Genomic DNA, 21,418 nt, shown 5'->3' on the forward strand with positions numbered 1-21,418 from the left:
ATCTTTATCTCGATATTATTTCCTTCCTTTTTGCGTTTTATTTTCGAATGTACTATTACTGTCAACAGTTTTATCCTACTTATCTCTTAATTAGTTCGATAAGAGAGATTCGATAAAAATATATCATAATATCCAGCTAGACTCTGACAAAGAGTAAAAAAAAAACGAAGAGTGAAGTTCAGAGAAAAATAGAACACACCATTCTTTACTAACAATCAGATTTCAATAAATGAAATCGAAGTTCTTGGATGGACAATTCAAGCACGAGTAATATAGTTCCGGTATATTGATGATCAAAGTCCAGTTACACGATCGCATCTCGATCAATATTGCGAAAAAAGGAAAAGAACTCGAAAGGGACGCAAACAAAGAATGAGAAAGATTATATCGAACAATTGGCCACCCCTGTTACACGCTCGGTACATCGGTCGGCCACGTGAACGCGATACCCATCTCTTTGACGTATTTTCTTCGTTTTGTTTACACACCGACCATCATCATTGCGATTCGTTGCCGCTACGGCGACAACGATGACGGCGACGTCTGTTACGCTTAAATGACTGGAAATACACACTGGCTTTACGTAATGCTGACAATGCGATATCCTGCGAATCGCTCTGATACCTCGGAATTCCCCCGTCGTTCCGCCCCATCGTTCCCGCGATCTCTACCCCTAAATGCGCAGCTATAAACGCGTGACGTTTATCTTCCGAGGAACCATGGATTAAAATAATCGTCAAGTTACGAATCTGCGAATTGGAAGGGACGAGATATGTATTACGATTTTGTTTCCCATTTAAAACGTTAAATTCAATTGCGCAAAACTATTTTAATTTTTTACATTTAATTAAACCGTACATCACGTGCGTATATGTTAATCGCATAGCGCGCACTCATTACGATGACTTAGAATAATGCACATGATTCAAAATTGTTTAAAAGAAAAGTGTACAGAACAATACAGAAATAACTTGTGAATGAATTATTTATATCGCAACAATTGTACCGATTAGCTCGCAATGGACGAATATAGATAACGAATATGTAGAACGTATCTGTTAGTTTTTTCCTCCGGATAAATTATTGTTGCATGCTCGTTATATGCTGTCTTAAAATCAAGAAAACAATTGACCTTTATTTAACTTGTTTACATGTGAAAGAAAAAAAAGAGAGTTCAAGCAATTAAGAGTTATTATCGATCGGAATGACGTATAGAATTTTTCTTTTTTCGCTTTTCAGATTAAGATTATGAGTTCCGAGCCGTGGACCTTGCCTCCGAAGCAAGGTCTATATGACCCTACCCTCGAACGAGAGGCTTGCGGCGTTGGTTTTATCGTCGCCATTGACGGGAAGAGGTCGCACAAGGTGAGTCAATTTTGAGTTTCGTCAGTCTTTTACACGTAAAGTTCAAAGAACGACCCACATCTCTTGAGTGTCGCGCGTTTGATCTTTGTAATCTATTATAGATGTACGTTCGTATTTTTTGCCTTGTGTCACACAGCATAAAACGAATAAAAAGGTGTAATAAAGATAAGATAAACAGCTAAATGCGGAAAATAGTACATAGCATACTAATGAGTTTTTATAGACAAATATATCGAGGAAAAAATTCAAAATTGTGGATAATAAAAAGTTTCGAATAATTACGTTGGTATTTTAAAGTTGCAAAAGCTTATATAAAGGGTTATATAATATTGAATTAAGATCCCAAAATTGCGCATAATTTTAAAGATAAACGCCGCTTGAAACTTATGCAGAAAAACGATAAGACAGATAAAACAGGAATATAAATTAATGAAATGTATATCTGAGAGAAAGAAACAAGAGTTCTCCCCATCTTAGAGATAAACAACTCATTGATAAATGCATGAATTACGATTTTGGGATCTTTTAAGAAGATTGGATCGGTTTTCTTATATCGTTTTATTTGCGAATTTCAGATCATTCGAGATGCTCAGACTTTGTCGGCGCGAATGAATCATAGGGGGGCATGTGCCTGTGATAATGACACTGGTGACGGTGCCGGTGTGCTTTGCGCAATACCGCACGATTACTATGCCAATGAAATTCGGTAAGAAAGTCAGTCTGTCCCAGCGACATGCTAAATCTTATTTCGACGAGATCCGTGCTTACTTTCTAAAGCTTTTATAACTTCTGATGTATATCCAATCCATGATATCCATGAATTTTCGCCCAAGCCAAGTGCCTGTGTCACATTTACGCTGTTGTCCGACTGAACTAAAAATTTAATTTCAATTTATTGTTTGAATTAAATTTTGAAGTAAATTTAATTCAAAAATACAAATCGTAATACCATTATGAAAATCAGAGGATCACGTCTTGTACCTTGATTACTGTTGTATTAGTTTCGATTTTGATATCCTCGCATTTTTTATTCAAAATTTTGATATTGATTATTATTTAAGGTTGAGAACATTTTATAAGTAACTGACTGCAATCAGAAGGATGATTACACGTAGTTTCTGTGATTCATAAACTTTTGGCAGGTATTTCGTTTCTCGATTACATATTAGAGGTTCTTTCAAATTCTCAGAGGAATTCCCTCAGATTCACAGAATTTATTCCTGAACTTTTAGATGATGGTGATGGTCACACATCCATCACTTCTTACAATTGTCTATACATATATCTATGACTATTTTGTGGATTTTTAATTTCACAAATCCTTGGCACAGTTCTATAAATCTTTCGTCACAGATCTTTGTTTTGTCCACAAATCTCTGAGTCTACAACTCGACAAATTCTTAGTTTCTCTAATCCTTGTACTGGTTTCGACAAATATAGAAACTGCATATTGTTAATTCTACAGAATTTTGATGGTTCAAACATGAATTAGTTAGGCTGACCAAATTATTTTTCGTGTTATAGCGAACAACAAAATATCGAACTGCCCGAGTTCGGACGATATGCGACCGGTATCTTATTCCTTGACAAGAACACCCACAAGGTGGCAGAAGCCGCATTTGAGAAGCTTGCTAAGGAGTGCAATTTAAGAGTAGGATATATCATTATTGTTATCTGTTTGAATGCTTAAATTAACGCATTATTTTACATGCGTTATTTTAAAATACGTTGAATACGATATCGGGCATATTCTCGAGGTCGCGTGATTCGTAGGTGCTGTGTTGGCGTAACGTTCCCACCGATGGCACCCAAATTGGCCGAGTGGCGAAGAAGTGCGAACCGTACATGCGTCAAGTGTTCGTTACCGGCGATCAAGATGCAGAAACGCTTAAACGACAGGTAATTTGCTCAATCCCTAAGGTCGAGTTGTGTCTGAAGTCAATTAGCTCTGGTCAGCGTTCAGTCATATATCTCTCTAAATTCTAGCTTTATATTATAACTAGCAATAAGATCGAAAAATAATTTCAATTAACCAGATTTGTTTAATTGTTTAATCAGCATTAACTGATATTTATATTTCCGGCATTCTTTTACTATTTATTAATCGCTGTACATTCGTTGACAATTAATATTAGCATATTTTGAATACGTTGTCTTCGGAGCCTATTTTGGAAGACCCATTAATTATTAATGAATCGAAAGTTACGCGCGCCGTATCGTGCTCCGAGTTAAACGACTTGGCATTAAACGACTTTGCCAATTTATAAAATTAGAACTCGGATTCGTCGCAGATAGCCGCGATTTTCAAGGTTGAAACGCACACCGACCTTTCGTTTGATCGATTAATTACACGTTTCATCTTTCGTCTTTAATCTTACACATTTCGATCATGTTCTGTTTGTCAGATTTTCGTGCTGAGGAAGAGATCGTCGCATACAATCCCGCGACCAGAATTGCGGTACTACATTTGCTCGTTGTCGTTGAAGACGGTCGTCTACAAAGGTCAGCTCACCGCTGACCAGTTATGGCTGTATTTCACGGACTTGAAGGTGAGTCCGTGAGTTATTTCTGTACTGTTTTTTTTTTTCCTCAAAAAAAGTATCGCTCTTGTCTGGAAGTCTTTACGTAAAATGCATTATGTATGCATTATGCCGTCGTAGAAACAGTAATGTAATATCGCATACATTTTTTTTTCTTTTATATCAGTCTCCGAAATTCGAGACCTATCTGGCACTGGTACACACACGGTTCTCTACAAATACTTTTCCAAGTTGGGAAAGAGCGCATCCTTTACGGTAAGATACTACATAAAATCCCATAAAAATCGCGGATAAAATGACATATTATAAGTGGTCATTTCCAAAAGCTAATTAATCACTTTTAATAATGGGTTGGAAATGAGGAAATATTTGTATTTATTCAATTTCGTTATTTTTCGTTATTTTCCGTTATTATTCTTCGGTCGCTTAGTCATATTGTTCAATTATATTGCTTGAAATTGCTTTAATAACCTTTTTTAATAAAAAAAATTAAATAGACTTTAAAAGTACAAATGGAACTATTCAAATTTGTTCGAGCTTTTTCACGACTGTTACTATACTATATTTACGCGAGCGTTACTTCTGTAGTAACTTAACGATAATTCCTCCGCGTAAATGGGGTTGTGTAGTAACTTATGATAATTCACTCTGCGTAAACGTAGTATGAGTGATAAAGATTCTATTTTAAGCTCTTATTAAACAAGGTCAGCGTAATAATTATCGACTACTTATTTTGTTATAGAACTTTTTTCCTTGTTCAATTTTTCTGCGTATTTTCTTTAATTTCTTTTCAGCATATCAAAAATTCGTGATATTTTGTTTTGTAGACAACGCACTATAAAACTCAATGCTGCTCTCACAGGTTTCGAGTAGTATTTGCGGTAGTCCTTCATTACAGCGATAAATAAAATGTTATCATAATCATAGTTTCCACACAGGACGTTTCAAAACCGCAAATAGTGAGCATCGATATAACGCGCAATGTTTGTTCATAGCTTGCTTGCTCATAACGGCGAAATTAATACCCTGCGCGGCAATGTGAACTTCATGAAGGCGCGCGAGGGTGTGATGAGCAGCCATATATACGGCGATCAGCTGAAACAGTTATATCCAGTCGTAGAACCGAATCTCTCTGACTCTGGATCGGCGGACTGTGTACTCGAGTTCTTGGTGATGGCAGGTCAACGCTCCTTGCCTGAGGTGAATTTACGTTGTGAAATTTACCATAAACGTTTAACATTGAAATATAAAGTGTTGCTATAAATCCTCGATTTTATAGAAAACTGATTTCACAATTTTATGAATCATTATTCTTGAAAATATTTATTTCCACAGATAGTTTCACAGATTTAAATACATTTTCGAAATTTTCCTTGATATTATAAAACTTCGTAATAATCTTTAATCCTTATTCCGTAAATCCTTAGTTTTAAAGGGCATTCTTTCTACTTTTCCTGTCTAGGAATATTCCAACAAAAAAATCCTTGCCTCTGTGTTTGAAACATCAATGTCCTTTTAATACGAAGAATTTACATAACTAAACTGCACTCTTTATTCCATCAATTCTCCGGAGTGCCATATACTACGATCGCTCCGATTCCTTTAATTTCTCAATTTCAAGAATCTCGATCCTCGAACAAACAGTAATGTAACACTTGAAATCATTACTGAATACAGGCTGTCCTGACGATGGTACCAGAGGCTTGGCAGAACGACTTGACGATGGCCACTGAAAAGCGGGAATTCTACCACTGGGCGGCCTGCGCTATGGAACCCTGGGACGGCCCGGCTCTTCTGACCTTCACCGACGGCCGCTACGTCGGCGCTATCTTGGACAGGTAGAAATTTTCTATCTCTCGTTACGTCTTGTTTATCACACGTTTTTACGTAGGCTCCACTTCCCCTCTCGTTCGTGCTATCTGGTAACCCTTGCCATATTTTGTGTTCATAGATCCATGAGTCTGCGACTCCGCGGATCGAAAATGATTCGCGGTTGTGCGGGTTCTTGGATCTTTGACTCCATTGACTTTCAACACTTTGAATCTAGTCGCGCTGACGTTGCACATGCCGCATCTTATATTTCAAAATGTTTCGATGTTAAACGTAAACATCCGATATGAATTCCTTCTTAATATATTATTGTTTCTCTTAAGAATAGCGAAGAGAAATTATTACCAAACATTGTTGACATTAACGACGGGAGTTATATGCGTTGGCTTACATATTAGTTAAAAAAATTCTGAAATTTATAATAAAAATTTATTGGGAGATATCAGATTGTCAAAATGAAATTAATGCGGCAATAAATTAAACTCTTAACTGTCAACGTGTTCAAAAAATGCGAAAGATAAATGTGTATTAATTTGCTATTGCATAAGATTCCCGAAAACCATTGAAAGAATTCACATAAATTCGCTGGAAACTTCACAGGTAAGCAAGTGAATTCTTTTGCATTGAAATAATTCCGAGCAATAGTAAATTAATATCGCAAAGAATCGTCAATGTCACAAGTATCATAAATATTTCTCAAACATGTAATAGAGAAATATCTGTGAAATGTCTAATTTGTAATCAACAAAGAAATAATAAAACCCTTCACAAAATTAAATTCGCGTTGACAGTTTAAATTTAATTAAATTAAAAAGGTCACGCGATTTAATTAACTCTTTGCAGCATTCCTGCAATATTACAGCAGGTACTTTTTTGCTTTTTAATTTTATTTAGTAATTTTATTAATGTAAATTGCTATAAAAGTACTTTCTCGTTATTGGTAAGCTGTTCAAAGCACAGCTCAAAAATAAATGTAGTGAGAGATAGAGTTGCAAAGAATTGAATTGGAGTCGAATTCAAAGTGTTGAAAGCATTCTATTGAAAGAGAAACGAGCCGAACGAAAGGATTCTGCGGTGTCGTTTGTTATGGGAGCCGCGAAGAAAGAATGCTAGGCTACGTGGGCGTATTGCCTACGCTTTGCAAGACGCATTCAGCAGGATTAACGGTGCTCACGAAATATATGAGAACGGTGCACACGTGTAGAGATATTCTCGGGTACAGGTAAACATGGATTTCTAAGGCAAAGGGAAGTCGCGCAATCGAACGAAGGGTAGAAAAATATGCGGAATAAAACGTACAATAAAAATATTCTTCGGGAAAAATAGCAATTTCTTTATAAGAATATTTTTACTAAAAATTGCTTTAGGAAAGTTATTAAAGCTTCCGTTTAATCGAGACACGATTTTATTTTTACACGATAGCAGAAAGCTTACAGTAACAAGCAGCAATCATGATAAATAATATAAAATGCTATTCATTAACTGTCCTAGGATTCTAGAAATGAAGTAATATTACAGATAGAAATTTTCTAAAGAATTTAAAATTGATATATTTATTTATCGAAAATTAGAAATGCATCGTTTTCTGAAATCTTTTAGTTTTCCTATTATATTTAGCAATTAAGCAAATGTCTGTTTTGATAATAAAACTTTGTTTTTTATGCTCTTTTTGTTTTACTTTTGTTTACTAGGCTCTTATTGTTTTTAATTATAAATGATATTGGGTTTATATTTATTATAGTATCCATTTATTTTTGATTTCTTATATCTCAAAGTTTATCAACATTTTAATGAGGAAATAATCGCCTTAATTTGTCTTTTAATGTCCACAGTCAATCTGTAGCATCTTGCAAAACATGAAATTACTATAAAATACGAACAATAATTATTCAGAAAGTGAATGTACAAAAGCTTATAAAAACAAGTAAAAAGAAAACCAGAAAATACGTCAGAAGAATTTCGCGCGACTTCCCTTTGCCCTGCCTTGTTCTTGTACAGCCAAAGCGAGAATCGATATTTACGATTTACTAAGTGTCCATCGTTGTCCCGACGTGCTGCTAACGCAGGTAAATAGGGCCTAGGCCAAGAGACTGAGAGAGCGAGAGAAAGAAAAATGATATAGAGAGCGAAAGAGAGAGAGAGAGTATAACGCGAGTAAGCCAGCAGGAAGGCAGGCAAGCGAACGAACGAACAGCAATGTAGTTCACTCAGCTGATACCTAGCGCGAGACACAGAGGTGGTGTGAAATACAAAAGACCTTTTTGAATTTTTGTTTGGCAGAAACGGCCTGCGCCCGTCGCGCTTCTACGTCACTAAGGATAACATGATGGTGATGGCGTCCGAAGTGGGCGTCTATGATACTCCGCCCAGCAATGTAGTCCTGAAGGTAAACGAAGGAAATATGCGCATCCCAAGCACCAGCCGATTCCACGGGAGTGTCTCTCACTCTGTCTGAGGCAGAGACAGCTAGCTCGCAGCGATTTATGATTTACGCGACGAATCAACCCTCGTATGCTCAATCTTTTCCCCCCAGCCCCCTTTTCTCTCATTTCCGCGCCTATTCTCTACATTTCTCCCCCGATATACAGCAATTTCAGCTAGTCCGGAAGAGCGACCAAGGGGGCCCTTGCGTCCTATCCGGAGAAGTTGGACCCTTTTCCCTCTGGCCAAGGATCTCTCTACGGAAACGACGAAAGAGCCTGCTCGCATTACAATTGTACAAAAGCAATGCTTGCGCATTTAGCTCGCGCGATAAGCCGTCTTGGATTTTTTTAACGTCACTTGAAAGTTTCGCTGTTTCCGAGAGCGGCTTTCGTCGAGATTGTTCAACGGGCGATAACATTGATCGCTTAGAGTGAGCCTTTACTTGGCTACGTTTTTCGAAAATACTCTCTGACAGAGCGACTCTTGTGTATCAGCGAAACTCTCAAACGCCATATCTAGCTTCGAAAACGCGTCTTCTCGCCATCATTCTCGACGGTTCGCATTTGTCTCGTGGTGTGTCGACTGAGTATTATTGTGTCACAAAACAACCCGCTTTGTTGACCTCTCGCTGATTTCTCATTAGAGGAGGAGGAAGAGGAGGTGGCGATACGGCAGAACTCTCTTTATTGGAAGAAAGTCGAGATTTCCTTGACGATAAAATTCCAAGGACAGAATTGGGAGAAAAATATAGCTTGTTGATTCCGCGGGATAATGGTTTTTGCAGATTTACGGCTTGATAATTGCATGCTTACGCAAATTTTGAGTTCCAGAGGTCTTTGGTTATACAAATCGTTGATCATATACGTCCTTGGTTACGTATGTTGCGTCCTCGGCCAGGTTCTTAAATCTATGGGCGTCTTCGTTCTGGGATGCAAGCACCATCATGCGATTTGTTTACTACACAAATCATTTTTTTTATCACCATATTTCATCTATGTCTAACAAATACATTACTCATTACACTTTGGCATCTCTGTCGGAAGCAACAAGCGTATCGTCTCCATCGAGTCCTAACGAGTATAATATTTCGTCCCAAATGATCAATCGAGTGCATCGAGACAGAGTGCTCGTGTATAAATAGACAATAAACAGAGTTCTACCATGCGGACGAGAATAAAGCAATTCACATTTTAAACGCTCGTCGGATAATTTTGTGCGAATTCTATAGATCTCAGATATTACGAAACAATGTAATGTACTGGCACTCTGCTTTTACACTGGCCGATGATCACCAATGCCAGCCATTGAGCCGATCATCACTGACTTCATCCAGGATACGGTAATCCTCAAATGTATATTTTTTGCACACATTTTTCTTTCGTTCCTCTAATAAGGCTGCAGAAATGTCACATTCGAGGATTAAAGGTAAATCGATATCCAATGAGTCGGTAAGGGCAGACTGTCATCGATCGATTCGCAATACCTACTCGCTGTATGTTAGTATACATGTATAATAGCTAATCACATATATCGTATTTTATTTATTTTTTGATCATGTATCATGTATGATGTATAATTTGTCATCTAGGGACTAGGTTTGTATAGAGCTGTAGGACCGTCATCCAGTGCTGTCATATGAATGTCGATCATCGACGTGTCGAACCCGTTCTATGGCGATTATTGGTGTACTCTTTTATTTGCAGAGTCGCTTGAAGCCCGGCCGGATGCTTCTCGTTGACACCGAAGAGAAGAGGATCATACAGGATGTCGAGCTGAAGTTGCAGATCGCTCGAAACAGGCCTCATTCCAAGTGGCTCAAGGAACAGGTAGCTAAACGTTTTTTTCCCCAACCGAGGATCAATTCGCGATCAATTGTCACATTATCGGCGTCGACATTTCAAATATTACTCTTCTGAGAATAAGGCCGAATTTTAAGTGCTATTTAAAAAGATTATATTATTACTCGAGATAAAAGTTAAACAATTTTTCTATTATGATGCTTGTTTAATGCCAATTACGAGACACTCCTGTATATAACTTCCTGTATGTAATGTTTTATACATAAGATATGTATGTTAAATTTAACGTGCTTGCATGAAGAATATTATTGCACATTATTATACCTATAGGCCAACTCGAAAATTAAGTAACTCTCATCGCTTTTCCCCCTCATCATATATATCAATTACTCAATAAATTAATACACCTAATTAGTCAACTAACGCATTCTAAAGTCATCAAGTATCACAATGTTACTTTTTCATTAAATATTTAACTCAGGAATTCCGTTGGTTTTAATGAAAATTGCAATAATATGATTGTGTTAGAAAAATTTTCATCGAAGTCGTCACAAGAAAAATTTCTAACGCAAAACTAACTTTTTTTTATACTGCTGTACATGCTGTATCGTCGATATGCAGAGGGTGAGTCGTTCTAATCATACCATTTTAAGTATGTTGATTTCTTTCGGTGTACAGGTGGAGGTAGCAATACAATAGAAGAATACAAATTAGTATGTATAGTAGGTAGTAGTATAGTAAAAATATATTATGAATGAATAAGTAGAAGTATCCGCGAAAATATCTCAGATAATTTTTTTTGCATGAAGGTTTGCCACATCTATTAACTTTATCTTTAGTGGAGGCAAATTAGACCAAAAAAGTGCGTTATCTCGGAACCGGTTAAAACTACTCGGATTTGAACTTTTTTTTTTATGTAGATAATTAAAAACACTACAATGTTTATGGGTTAAAAATTGACGCTTTTTTTATTAAATAAATGTATTAAATAAATTTATTAAATAAACAATTAGCGTCAATTTTTAACCCATAAACATTGTAGTGTTTTTAATTAGCTACATTTAAAAAAAAAACGTTCAATCCGAGTTTTAACCGGTCCCGAGATAAAAACCTAATTTGCCTCGACTACTTTTCGTATTTCAGTTGTTAGCTAACTTATTAATTAACTGATCAATCGCTAACAGAACTTCCGATTTGATATCTGCTTGTGCTCGATCATAGAAAACATACATCCAATTGCGGTACCACACAGTTTACTTTTCAACCTTTTTTAAGACACTCTTAGTTTCGGCAACTAGTTTTTATTGGTGATGCTGTTTTGAACGCAGATCACCATGGAGGAATTGCGCGCCGCACATGTTCGCAACAGCAGTGCAGGGGACGTAATCGAGAACGGTCTATCCGCCGAGACAGCCACCGCAAAAAAGAACGCTATCAACGGCGTTAACGAAGTTTCGGCCGTGAATAAAGTTTGGAGCGGCGACAAACGGCTCTCTCTTTACTGTTATACTCTGGAGACTATCAATTTATTGCTTCTGCCCATGGTGCAAACCAAGTATGTATACCATAAATTTTTCCCTATCAACACCACATTTCGTATGTCTGATATTTCATATACAATAACAAATAAGTAAAAACACTAAATTCGTGTAAATTCAAAGAATTACTTATTATAAATTTAATGTAATTAAACGATACTCTTCGATATTATTTTCGACGTTTGTGGCGGTATACGCCACCAGCAATACCCATTTTACGGTTACCAAATAATGATATTTTAATTAATAATAAATATTCACGAACAATGAAAATTGTCTTTCAGGAAAGAAGCGTTAGGATCTATGGGCAATGACGCTCCCCTGGCGTGCTTGTCTGAATTCCAACCATTGATATATGAATATTTCAAGCAATTATTCGCGCAGGTAGACCAAAATTGAACTATCGTTAATTTAAAACAAAAAATATAATAGAAAAGTGAAGAAAGAAATTATAGAAATTAGTTTAACAATTAATTAAGTATGATCTAACATATATCTTTGATACGTTAACACATCTCTCGATTACGATTTCTATATAGGTAACGAATCCACCGATCGATCCATTCCGCGAAAAGATCGTAATGTCCATGCTTTGCCCAATCGGACCCGAGAGTAACATTCTGGAGCCGAACGAGTTGCAAGTACATCGCCTATTCCTGCCCCAACCGATACTGTCTCTGAGTGATTTTGAGGTCCTCAAGCACACGACCCATCGTAATTGGAGAACAAAAGTGATCGATATCACTTACCCTGTTCAAGACGGGCCCGGTGGTTTGCTGAAGACGCTGGATCGCGTTAACAGTGAGGCTAATGTGGCCGCTAGGGAAGGTTATCAGCTCCTCGTACTATCCGATCGACAAGGTGGCCCGACAAGGTGAGCTCGATTTGTAAATCAAAATATCGATATATTCTAAACTGATCTTGAAGGAAATGGGAAACTAGAATTCATATCTGTTTTGTTGACTTTAGAGTTCCGGTAAGCAGCCTGTTAGCTTTGGGCGCTGTTCATCATCATTTAATCGAAGAGAGACAGCGAATGAAGGTCGGTCTCATATTGGAAACCGCCGAGGCTCGAGAGGTGCATCATATTTGCGTGCTACTTGGTTACGGAGCAGATGCCATATGTCCTTACTTGGTATTCGAGATGGCGAAAAATCTGAGGGCGGATCACGTTTTCGATGAAACCTTTACTGATGATGTTATTTTTAAGGTAAATCTTACAAAACAAAAATTATTGTTTGAAGATGTTAATGATAAGAAGAGCTTTCTTGTTTGAATATGAAAGATAAAAATGTAAATTATCTAATTGTTTAAATTCTGTAGAATTACGCAGAAGCTATGGAACGAGGAATTGCGAAAGTGATGGCCAAGATGGGAATCTCGACCTTGCAATCCTACAAAGGAGCGCAGATATTTGAAGCAGTTGGATTGGCCGACGAAGTCATCGATAAATGCTTCAAGGTATTTTTCATATTATAGCCTAAATCGGCCTAACAATAAGATAATACGAGAAAAATATATTCATATATTCTATCATTAAAAATAGTTTTTAATAAATAAATAAAACACACACACACACACACACACACACACACATATATTTTTTAAATGTTTTTAATTTTTTAAATATTTATAATCACAAAATAAGTAAATTATAACTTTTTTTAAGTATTGTTTTGTATATTATTTTATTTTTCAGATGCAAATGATTAATACTTGGATCCAATTAATGATTATTTAATGATTCAAACTTTTTAATGATGCATCTTAGTAAAACTTTATTTATTTTGTTGCAATATATCGTTAAACAATATTATCTTTAATTGCAAATCATGCATATTCGAATTTTTCAGGGTACTCATTCTCGTATTGGCGGCGTGACATTCGATATTTTGGGCAAGGAGGCGTTCGAGCGGCATCAAATAACGTATTGGGACAAACCAATGGATTTGCTGGTCATTCGCAATCCAGGAGTTTATCACTGGCGAGCCGGTGGCGAGAAACATATCAATGATCCCGCGAGCATTGCTAGTTTACAGGTAATGAAGACATTTTCAGACATAATATCTTAAAAACTAACTTAAACATTGAAAATTTACTATAAGAAACGTAATTGTGTGCAAATTCTTTATCCTAAAAAAATATATAAAATACATTTTTCTTTAACAATCTTTTTTTCGCTAGGAATATGTTGTCTCCAAAAACAACTCTGCTTATGAAAATTATCGCAAGACCACGATGGAAGTGGTGAAGGCTTGCACTCTGCGCGGCCAACTCGAACTGAAGAATTCACGCGATCCGATTCCCGTCACGGACGTGGAACCCGCGTCGGAAATTGTGAAACGTTTCGCGACTGGCGCGATGAGTTTCGGCAGCATTTCCTTGGAAGCTCACAGTACTCTGGCAATCGCCATGAACCGCATCGGTGGCAAGTCGAACACCGGCGAAGGTGGTGAAAACGCGGACAGGTATGATCAAGAAGAAAAGATAATAAAAGATTGTATGATCTAAAGAGTTTAAGAATGTCGAACGTCTCTTATAAAATTATTATTACAATTATTGCGACTAATTAACAATATCAGATAAACCTGTAACCAACTGTTTATCGTTATCCGACAGATACCTAAACCAAGATCCGGAGTTTAGCCAGCGTTCATCTATCAAACAAGTAGCGAGTGGTCGCTTTGGCGTTACTGCCAGTTACCTGGCGAATGCGGACGACTTGCAGATCAAGATGGCACAGGGCGCGAAACCCGGTGAGGGCGGCGAGCTTCCTGGTTATAAGGTCACCGCGGAGATTGCTGCCACCAGGCACTCGGTACCTGGGGTCGGTTTGATCTCGCCGCCACCGCATCATGACATCTATTCGATCGAGGATCTGGCCGAGCTGATTTACGATCTCAAGTGCGCCAATCCATACGCCCGTATCTCCGTCAAACTTGTGTCTGAGGTCGGAGTGGGCGTCGTCGCCGCCGGCGTCGCCAAAGGCAAGGCCGAGCACGTAGTGATATCCGGCCACGACGGCGGCACCGGCGCCAGCAGTTGGACCGGCATTAAGTCCGCCGGATTACCCTGGGAATTAGGCATCGCCGAGACGCATCAGGTGTTGACCCTGAACAATCTGCGGTCGCGCATGATTGTCCAGGCGGACGGCCAGATGCGCACGGGTTTCGACATTGTGGTGGCTGCGCTGCTTGGTGCGGATGAATTCGGCTTCAGCACCGCCCCGCTAATCGCAATGGGCTGCACAATGATGAGAAAGTGCCACCTGAACACCTGTCCAGTAGGCATCGCCACGCAAGATCCGGTGTTACGAAAGAAATTCGAAGGCAAGCCGGAACATGTGATCAATTTCTTCTTCGCGTTGGCTGAAGAGGTAGGAACGACTTACAATTAGATATTTTCAATTTGACATCTTCCATTTATCTTGATGTTTAGCCACTGCTTGATTTCTTTGTTTTGTACATATTATGCGCTTGTACTGGTATTATTTTCATATTCTTATTTATTCTTTTAAATATTTTTTGTTCTCAAAATGATTATTGAGCCGGAGTGTTAATTAAATGAGATTCTTATAATTAAAATTGGGAAACTTGAATATATAATATATAAATATATAATATAATTTAATTCTTGATTTAATTTTTATAAATACAAAGTATTATTTTAAAGAGTCTATTAGATTTATCTATTATTTTTCTTGTTTCTGCAGGTACGTTCGCATATGGCGAACCTGGGCATCCGCAAGTTCCAGGATCTAATCGGACGCACAGACCTCCTTAAAGTACGTGACGACATCTCTGTTGAAAAAGCCAAGACCCTAAATCTCAGCAATGTACTGCGAAACGCGCTGGACTTAAGACCCGGCGTAAATATCAAGGGCGGCACCGTAAAACAAGACTTCCAACTGGAGAACAGACTCGACAATAAACTAATTGAACTAGCCGAACCTGTTTTAAATGGAGTACACACTCGAGCTGACATCGAAATGAATATCAACAACGAATGTAGGGCATTCGGATCGACGCTGAGTTATCATGTAGCCAAGTAAGTATGTCGATATTCCCGAGTTCAGATAAAAAATCAACGAAGCAAAACTGATACATAATTTATATCGTTTACCAATAATTTTAACTTTCTTATTTTCATTTATCTTGTAATTGCTTCGCAGACGATTTGGAGATGACGGATTGCCCGAGCATAGCATCAATATCAAGATGAAAGGCTCTGCGGGTCAGAGTTTCTGCGCTTTCATGACAAAGGGTATTCATGTCACTCTTGAAGGCGATGCTAACGATTACGTCGGCAAAGTAAGCACGAGTTTCTTTTAAACTTTTGAATTTGCGACACAAATAATCTATACATAATTTCATATTGATCCAATCAAATATTGTTGGATCAAATATTGTCATATTGTATCGTATTAAATACGATACGTATCTAAATACTAAAAACTTAACTGTTATTAATATTCTCTTGTATAGAAGAAATAAATAATTTTATTTGCAGGGTCTCTGCGGAGGTGAAATTGTCATATACCCGCCGAAGGACTCCGAGTTCAATTCGGAGGGAAATGTGATCGTCGGGAATGTCTGCCTTTACGGCGCTACTTCCGGAAAAGCCTACTTCCGCGGCATCGCTGCCGAAAGATTCAGTGTGCGTAACAGTGGGGCGGTTGTTGTGGTGGAGGGTGTGGGTGATCACGGTTGCGAATACATGACCGGCGGTTGCGCCTTGATCCTAGGTCTTACTGGTCGAAATTTCGCGGCTGGAATGTCCGGTGGAATCGCATACGTCTTGGATGTCGACGGCTCCTTCAAGAGCAAGTGCAACCCCGAAATGGTGGAGTTGCTATCGCTCAACAACCCAGAAGAAATCGCCTATGTGAAACAACTACTGGAAGAGTTCATCGAAAAGACCGGTTCGTTGATCGCACAAGATTTACTCGCCACATGGCCGGAACCCACCACGAGATTCGTCAAGGTCTTCCCTTACGAGTACCAGCGAGCTCTCAAACAGCTGGAGGAGGCAAAGCAACAAACACCCAACGTAATTAACGGTAACGCACAGATAACGAACGGCAAGATCAAAGATATAGAGGATTCAATAGAAGACGCAGATATGGCACAGCGAAAGTTGGACAAGATCAAGGGCTTTATGAAGTACTCAAGGCAGAAGGCCATGTACAGACCGGTCGAAAAGCGTGTAGAGGACTGGGATGAGATATACAACTTCCAGGGTGTCAGGAAGACTCTGCGAGTACAAGCGGCAAGGTGCATGGAGTGCGGCGTTCCATTTTGTCAGAGCAGTCACGGTTGCCCGTTGGGCAACATCATTCCTAAGTGGAATGATCTCGTATTCCACAACAACTGGAAGGAGGCCTTAAATCAATTGTTGCAAACTAATAATTTTCCTGGTGAGTCAATTTATGTGAGAAATTTTTTATTAAATACAAATATTCCCCCCTTGGTTCCATTTTTTACACATAAAAATTGTACTTTTCATATATAATAACTTTCTATTGCATTTATTATTATTTAACAGGAATAACTTTTCTCTATTCTTTTTTCTCTGTCAATTATTTTTTTCAATCTTATCTTTTTATATATATTCATTTATATATTTTATCAATCAATTGTAGATAATTATATCTAATCTTTTGAAATTAAATAATCTAGAGTTTACCGGAAGGGTCTGCCCCGCACCTTGCGAGGGTGCATGCGTCCTAGGAATCTCCGAACCACCGGTGACAATCAAGAATATCGAGTGCGCCATAATCGATCACGCGTTTGAGCAAGGTTGGATCGTGCCTCAACTACCGACCAGAAGAACTGGACGATTAGTAGCTGTAATCGGATCCGGTCCCGCGGGACTGGCCGCTGCTCATCAACTGAACAAAGCGGGTCACACGGTGACCGTGTTCGAAAGAAACGACAGAATCGGTGGGTTGCTGCAATACGGTATACCGACGATGAAACTGTCCAAACAGGTCGTACAAAGAAGAGTCTCTCTGCTCGCCGCGGAGGGAGTCATCTTCAAAACGAACGTCGATGTAGGCAAGGATATTACAATGCAGGTAAGCGAGCGTGTTTGAGATGACAATTTTTCTTAAAACCTTATATATATCATTATAATTGTATAAAAGAGAAAATTTGATAATATTTTTACCATTTGTATATCCATCATATATACTATATACTATATACTATATACTATATACTATATACTATATACATATGGCAAATATAAAAATTATATTCTCATTTCTATAATATTTATACACTCTAATAGATCTCTTCATTTTCTATTTGAACGACGGTGCTCATACCCAAAATATCATTCATTTATTTATATAACATAATTCTCCGACACTCACGCATGTATATTATTGCAGGAACTTCAAGAACTGTACGACGCGATATTGTTGTGTACAGGCGCGACATGGCCGCGAGATCTGCCGATTCCAGGTCGACAGCTGGAGGGAATTCACTTTGCCGTGAGTTTCCTAGAGCACTGGCAGAAGAAACAAATGGGTAACACAGCACCCCTAAATATGCGACTGATAGCCAAGGGCAAAGATGTTGTCATCATAGGAGGCGGCGACACCGGATGCGATTGTATAGCAACCTCGCTACGTCAGGGCGCGAAGACGATAACGACCTTCGAAATCCTGCCCGAACCGCCAGCCCAGAGGGGCAAGGATAACCCGTGGCCTCAATTCCCACGAGTGTTCAAGGTTGATTACGGTCATGAGGAGGTATCCCTGAAATTTGGCCGAGATCCGCGTAGATACAGTACGTTGAGCAAGGAATTTTTGGACGACGGAAAAGGCCACGTGAGTGGCATCAGGACGGTAACTGTGGAATGGCGAAAGGACGAGAATGGTCGATGGAAGATGGAGGAGGTACCAAATTCAGAGAAGGTGTACAAGTGCGATCTAGTATTGCTCGCCATGGGCTTCCTCGGACCCGAGAAGTACATCGCCACGGAAGTGAAAGCCGAATTGGATGAAAGAGGAAACTATAAGACTCCGGGCGGGAAATATTGTACTAGTTTACCCAAAATATATGCAGCAGGCGGTTAGTATATAATATTATTGCGTTAAATACATCATACAAGAAAAATTCTGCTTCTTTTATTATATCTATAATGTATAGGTTCAGTTTTGCCAAGAAAAAATTGCCCAGATCTTGCATTTATTACAAATTTAGTGTTATAATTTTAAAAAATCTTATCATCTTATTTGCTTTTATTAGAATTATAATATATATTCTTTAAAACGTTTAACTTATGATGTAACTTTCTGCCTTGTACTCTACACAAACTTTTGATTACAAAAATTCATTGTAAATTATAACTGATAATATTATAATTCTCATTAATCGTTGAAATTGATTTAAATATAAATTACAAAGGCATAAATATTATATATTTGTTATTACATGTAATTTGTAAAATAGATTGCAGACGTGGACAGTCTCTCGTAGTATGGGCGATCGCAGAAGGTAGATTGGCCGCGAAGGAAGTTGATTTGGCCTTGATGGGAGACACCGGCCTTCCCGGAAACGGTGGTATAATCAGCGTTAACGCTTAAAGGACCTTCACGATGGATGTTGGTCTTCCAATTTAAACAAGAAAAGATCCACCGTGCACGCGTACTGCGAGGAAAGAGTCATATCGACTATTAGAAGGCAAGGAGGGAGTTCCTTGGAGATCCATGGATGTGAGCTCCAGGATCCGAGGATTCGAAAGTTCCATGAATCCAAGGAGATACAAGCCTAGAATCGTAGAGTTCAGAAATCCAAGAGTCCGAAGGATGTAACGTTCAGGAATCCGCGGATTCAAACTTCCAGCAATCCAATGATTTATAGCTCCTAAGATGTGGAAGATCGAAGAATTCTCTTAGGACTAAACAAATGACTCTAAAATTTAAAGAATTGAACATCCAAAAACCTTGAGAACCTGAAGACCAGAAAATTCGTGTATTCGAATTTTATGACATCTAAGAATTAGGTCTTAGGATTCCGAGGGTTCAAATAATCAAGAATCTAACAACGAGAACACTAGAAAAGCAAGTTCCGGCATTCACAGATACGAAAATTGAAGAGTTTAAAGAATTAAGGATTTTGAAATATGGAAAAATAAAGGATTATATAATGACATATGTATCTCAAAATTGCAAGACTTTAAGAATCCTTTCAAAAAGTTGTGAAAACTAATAATTTGAAGATACGGAAATTTTAGCCAAGAAATTGGAAAATATTATATTTAACAATTTTTTTAATCATACCTAAGTTATGATAAAAATCTAATAATTTCATGATTTGCAGATATAACAGCTCTAAAAATTTAACATCGGTCAAATAGAAAATAAGAAAAATTTTAGAAATTTTAAATCACAAATCTACAATAATTGCAGATTTAGAAATTCAAAAATCTGCTATATTTACGGCTGTTTACAAACTAAAAATTGGAGAAATTAAAGAGCTTGGAATTCGAGTATTTGCAAGTCCAAGCGATTAAAAGCATTCGAGGATTTAAGAATTGAAAGATTCTCAGACCTCGAACTGAGGATGTGATAATCAAGTGAGAAACGAGAAACAGAGTAAGAGAATTTTTGTGGCGCGAATCTCTTCGTATCAGAGCAACGGCAAATAAACGTAATTCCTCCGTAACGTAGTAAACTCGTTCAAGCATCTCGTTCGTCCAATTAGAATTAATCACACGCGAAAGAATTAGAGCTTTGAGTATAGTGAAAGATACGAGCTGGTAGCAGGATCTACGTAAATCCGCATACGAATTTATATTAGACCGGTATACTTCATCAACTAAAATGTTTTTTTTAACATGCAACTGCAAATCTATTATTTTAAAAATAAAAATTGAAGAGAGATGTTTTAGTAAAACTTTATTCATAAAGTACCTATATGAAACGTTGTTCTAGCTTTCCAAAACAAATACTGAAAAAGCAGAAATATTCTCAATTATCTAACATACTGTTTAGATACTTTAAATGCAATTATAAATTTATTCCTTTACAGGAACAAAACGTTCGATTGTAATGATTAACGAAGTTTATGTGTAAGTACAAAAAGTATTCGTATATCGCCATTTTTCCTCTGTACGTTTTAATTAGCAATTAAGAATGTAAACACGAATAGATCATAAAGCGTTATACAATAAAATAATATTCATGCATTATCATCTTTGTTTCTCTGAATCTCATTCTATTAGTCAATAATAGATAAACTCAACACCTAAAAAAATATAGATATTACGTATATGTAAAATGTTTAGATATAAATATTAATATGTGCTGCATCATTCATAAAAATTGCAACCGATAACATATATTTGTAACGTTTATTATTTTATTAGTAGTATGATAAAAATATTTGTATAATTAAAGATTATTTCTTTGGTAGATTTTATATTATTCCATTATTATCGGGTATTAAAACGAATATTCTTCAGAAGAAAATCTGAAAATTATAAACTTAATAAAACAATTTGCTTTAGAATAGTTTTATTTAAAAACCAAATTATTACTTAAAAACTAAGGATACGAAGAATAAAAATTTTCTCACGGAGATTTGTTTCGCCTTTCTTTTTTAATGTATGATGGGCAATTAATTACTATCGCAAAATAAAATGATGGCATACGAATACTTTTATGGTACACTAATTTTTTTCGTTCATTTTCAGTATATGATTACAAGTATTTTTAGCGTTCTTGGGCATTCGCCTAGGTTGCCTAGCGTATTATTACGAATCTGCTTATATTGTCGGTGAAAAAAGTTACACAAATTACCGAAAGATCATGCTATAATATAAATAATAAGAAGACGATGTAGCACTTGTATTGTATATGTCGTTCACTGCAATTCCATAATAATAATAATTCTGTCAATTAATTCACAGT

At 37.3% G+C, this 21,418-nt stretch overlaps 1 protein-coding gene across 5 annotated transcripts in view; it reads left to right on the top strand.

Annotated features, from left to right (window-relative positions):
- LOC112467212 (putative glutamate synthase [NADPH]) overlaps window positions 1–20,697 on the top strand; it is a 33,205-nt gene extending 12,508 nt beyond the window's left edge. For 3 of the 5 annotated variants that reach the window (XM_025035730.1, XM_025035729.1, XM_025035728.1), the window contains exons 2-26: window positions 1,240–1,365; window positions 1,941–2,071; window positions 2,890–3,016; window positions 3,139–3,264; window positions 3,771–3,914; window positions 4,072–4,160; window positions 4,901–5,105; window positions 5,583–5,743; window positions 8,016–8,121; window positions 9,863–9,985; window positions 10,580–10,582; window positions 11,287–11,513; window positions 11,781–11,880; window positions 12,036–12,370; window positions 12,466–12,706; window positions 12,820–12,957; window positions 13,350–13,535; window positions 13,681–13,964; window positions 14,116–14,872; window positions 15,209–15,543; window positions 15,668–15,806; window positions 16,006–16,912; window positions 17,175–17,572; window positions 17,891–18,575; window positions 18,957–20,697. In XM_025035730.1, the coding sequence (XP_024891498.1) occupies window positions 1,249–1,365; window positions 1,941–2,071; window positions 2,890–3,016; window positions 3,139–3,264; window positions 3,771–3,914; window positions 4,072–4,160; window positions 4,901–5,105; window positions 5,583–5,743; window positions 8,016–8,121; window positions 9,863–9,985; window positions 10,580–10,582; window positions 11,287–11,513; window positions 11,781–11,880; window positions 12,036–12,370; window positions 12,466–12,706; window positions 12,820–12,957; window positions 13,350–13,535; window positions 13,681–13,964; window positions 14,116–14,872; window positions 15,209–15,543; window positions 15,668–15,806; window positions 16,006–16,912; window positions 17,175–17,572; window positions 17,891–18,575; window positions 18,957–19,090 (6,198 nt within the window). In that variant the 5' untranslated portion in view covers window positions 1,240–1,248 and the 3' untranslated portion in view covers window positions 19,091–20,697. Of the gene's footprint in view, window positions 1–1,239; window positions 1,366–1,940; window positions 2,072–2,889; window positions 3,017–3,138; window positions 3,265–3,770; window positions 3,915–4,071; window positions 4,161–4,900; window positions 5,106–5,582; window positions 5,744–8,015; window positions 8,122–9,862; window positions 9,986–10,579; window positions 10,583–11,286; window positions 11,514–11,780; window positions 11,881–12,035; window positions 12,371–12,465; window positions 12,707–12,819; window positions 12,958–13,349; window positions 13,536–13,680; window positions 13,965–14,115; window positions 14,873–15,208; window positions 15,544–15,667; window positions 15,807–16,005; window positions 16,913–17,174; window positions 17,573–17,890; window positions 18,576–18,956 lie in introns of those variants that run through there. The other 2 variants (XM_025035731.1, XM_025035732.1) reach the window with 2 other exon arrangements.
- Window positions 20,698–21,418: the final 721 nt, after the last annotated feature.

The sequence above is a fragment of the Temnothorax curvispinosus genome, unplaced genomic scaffold, assembly GCF_003070985.1.
Source record: "Temnothorax curvispinosus isolate PA1 unplaced genomic scaffold, ASM307098v1 QBEX01017059.1, whole genome shotgun sequence".
Classification (NCBI taxonomy): Eukaryota; Metazoa; Arthropoda; class Insecta; order Hymenoptera; family Formicidae; genus Temnothorax; species Temnothorax curvispinosus.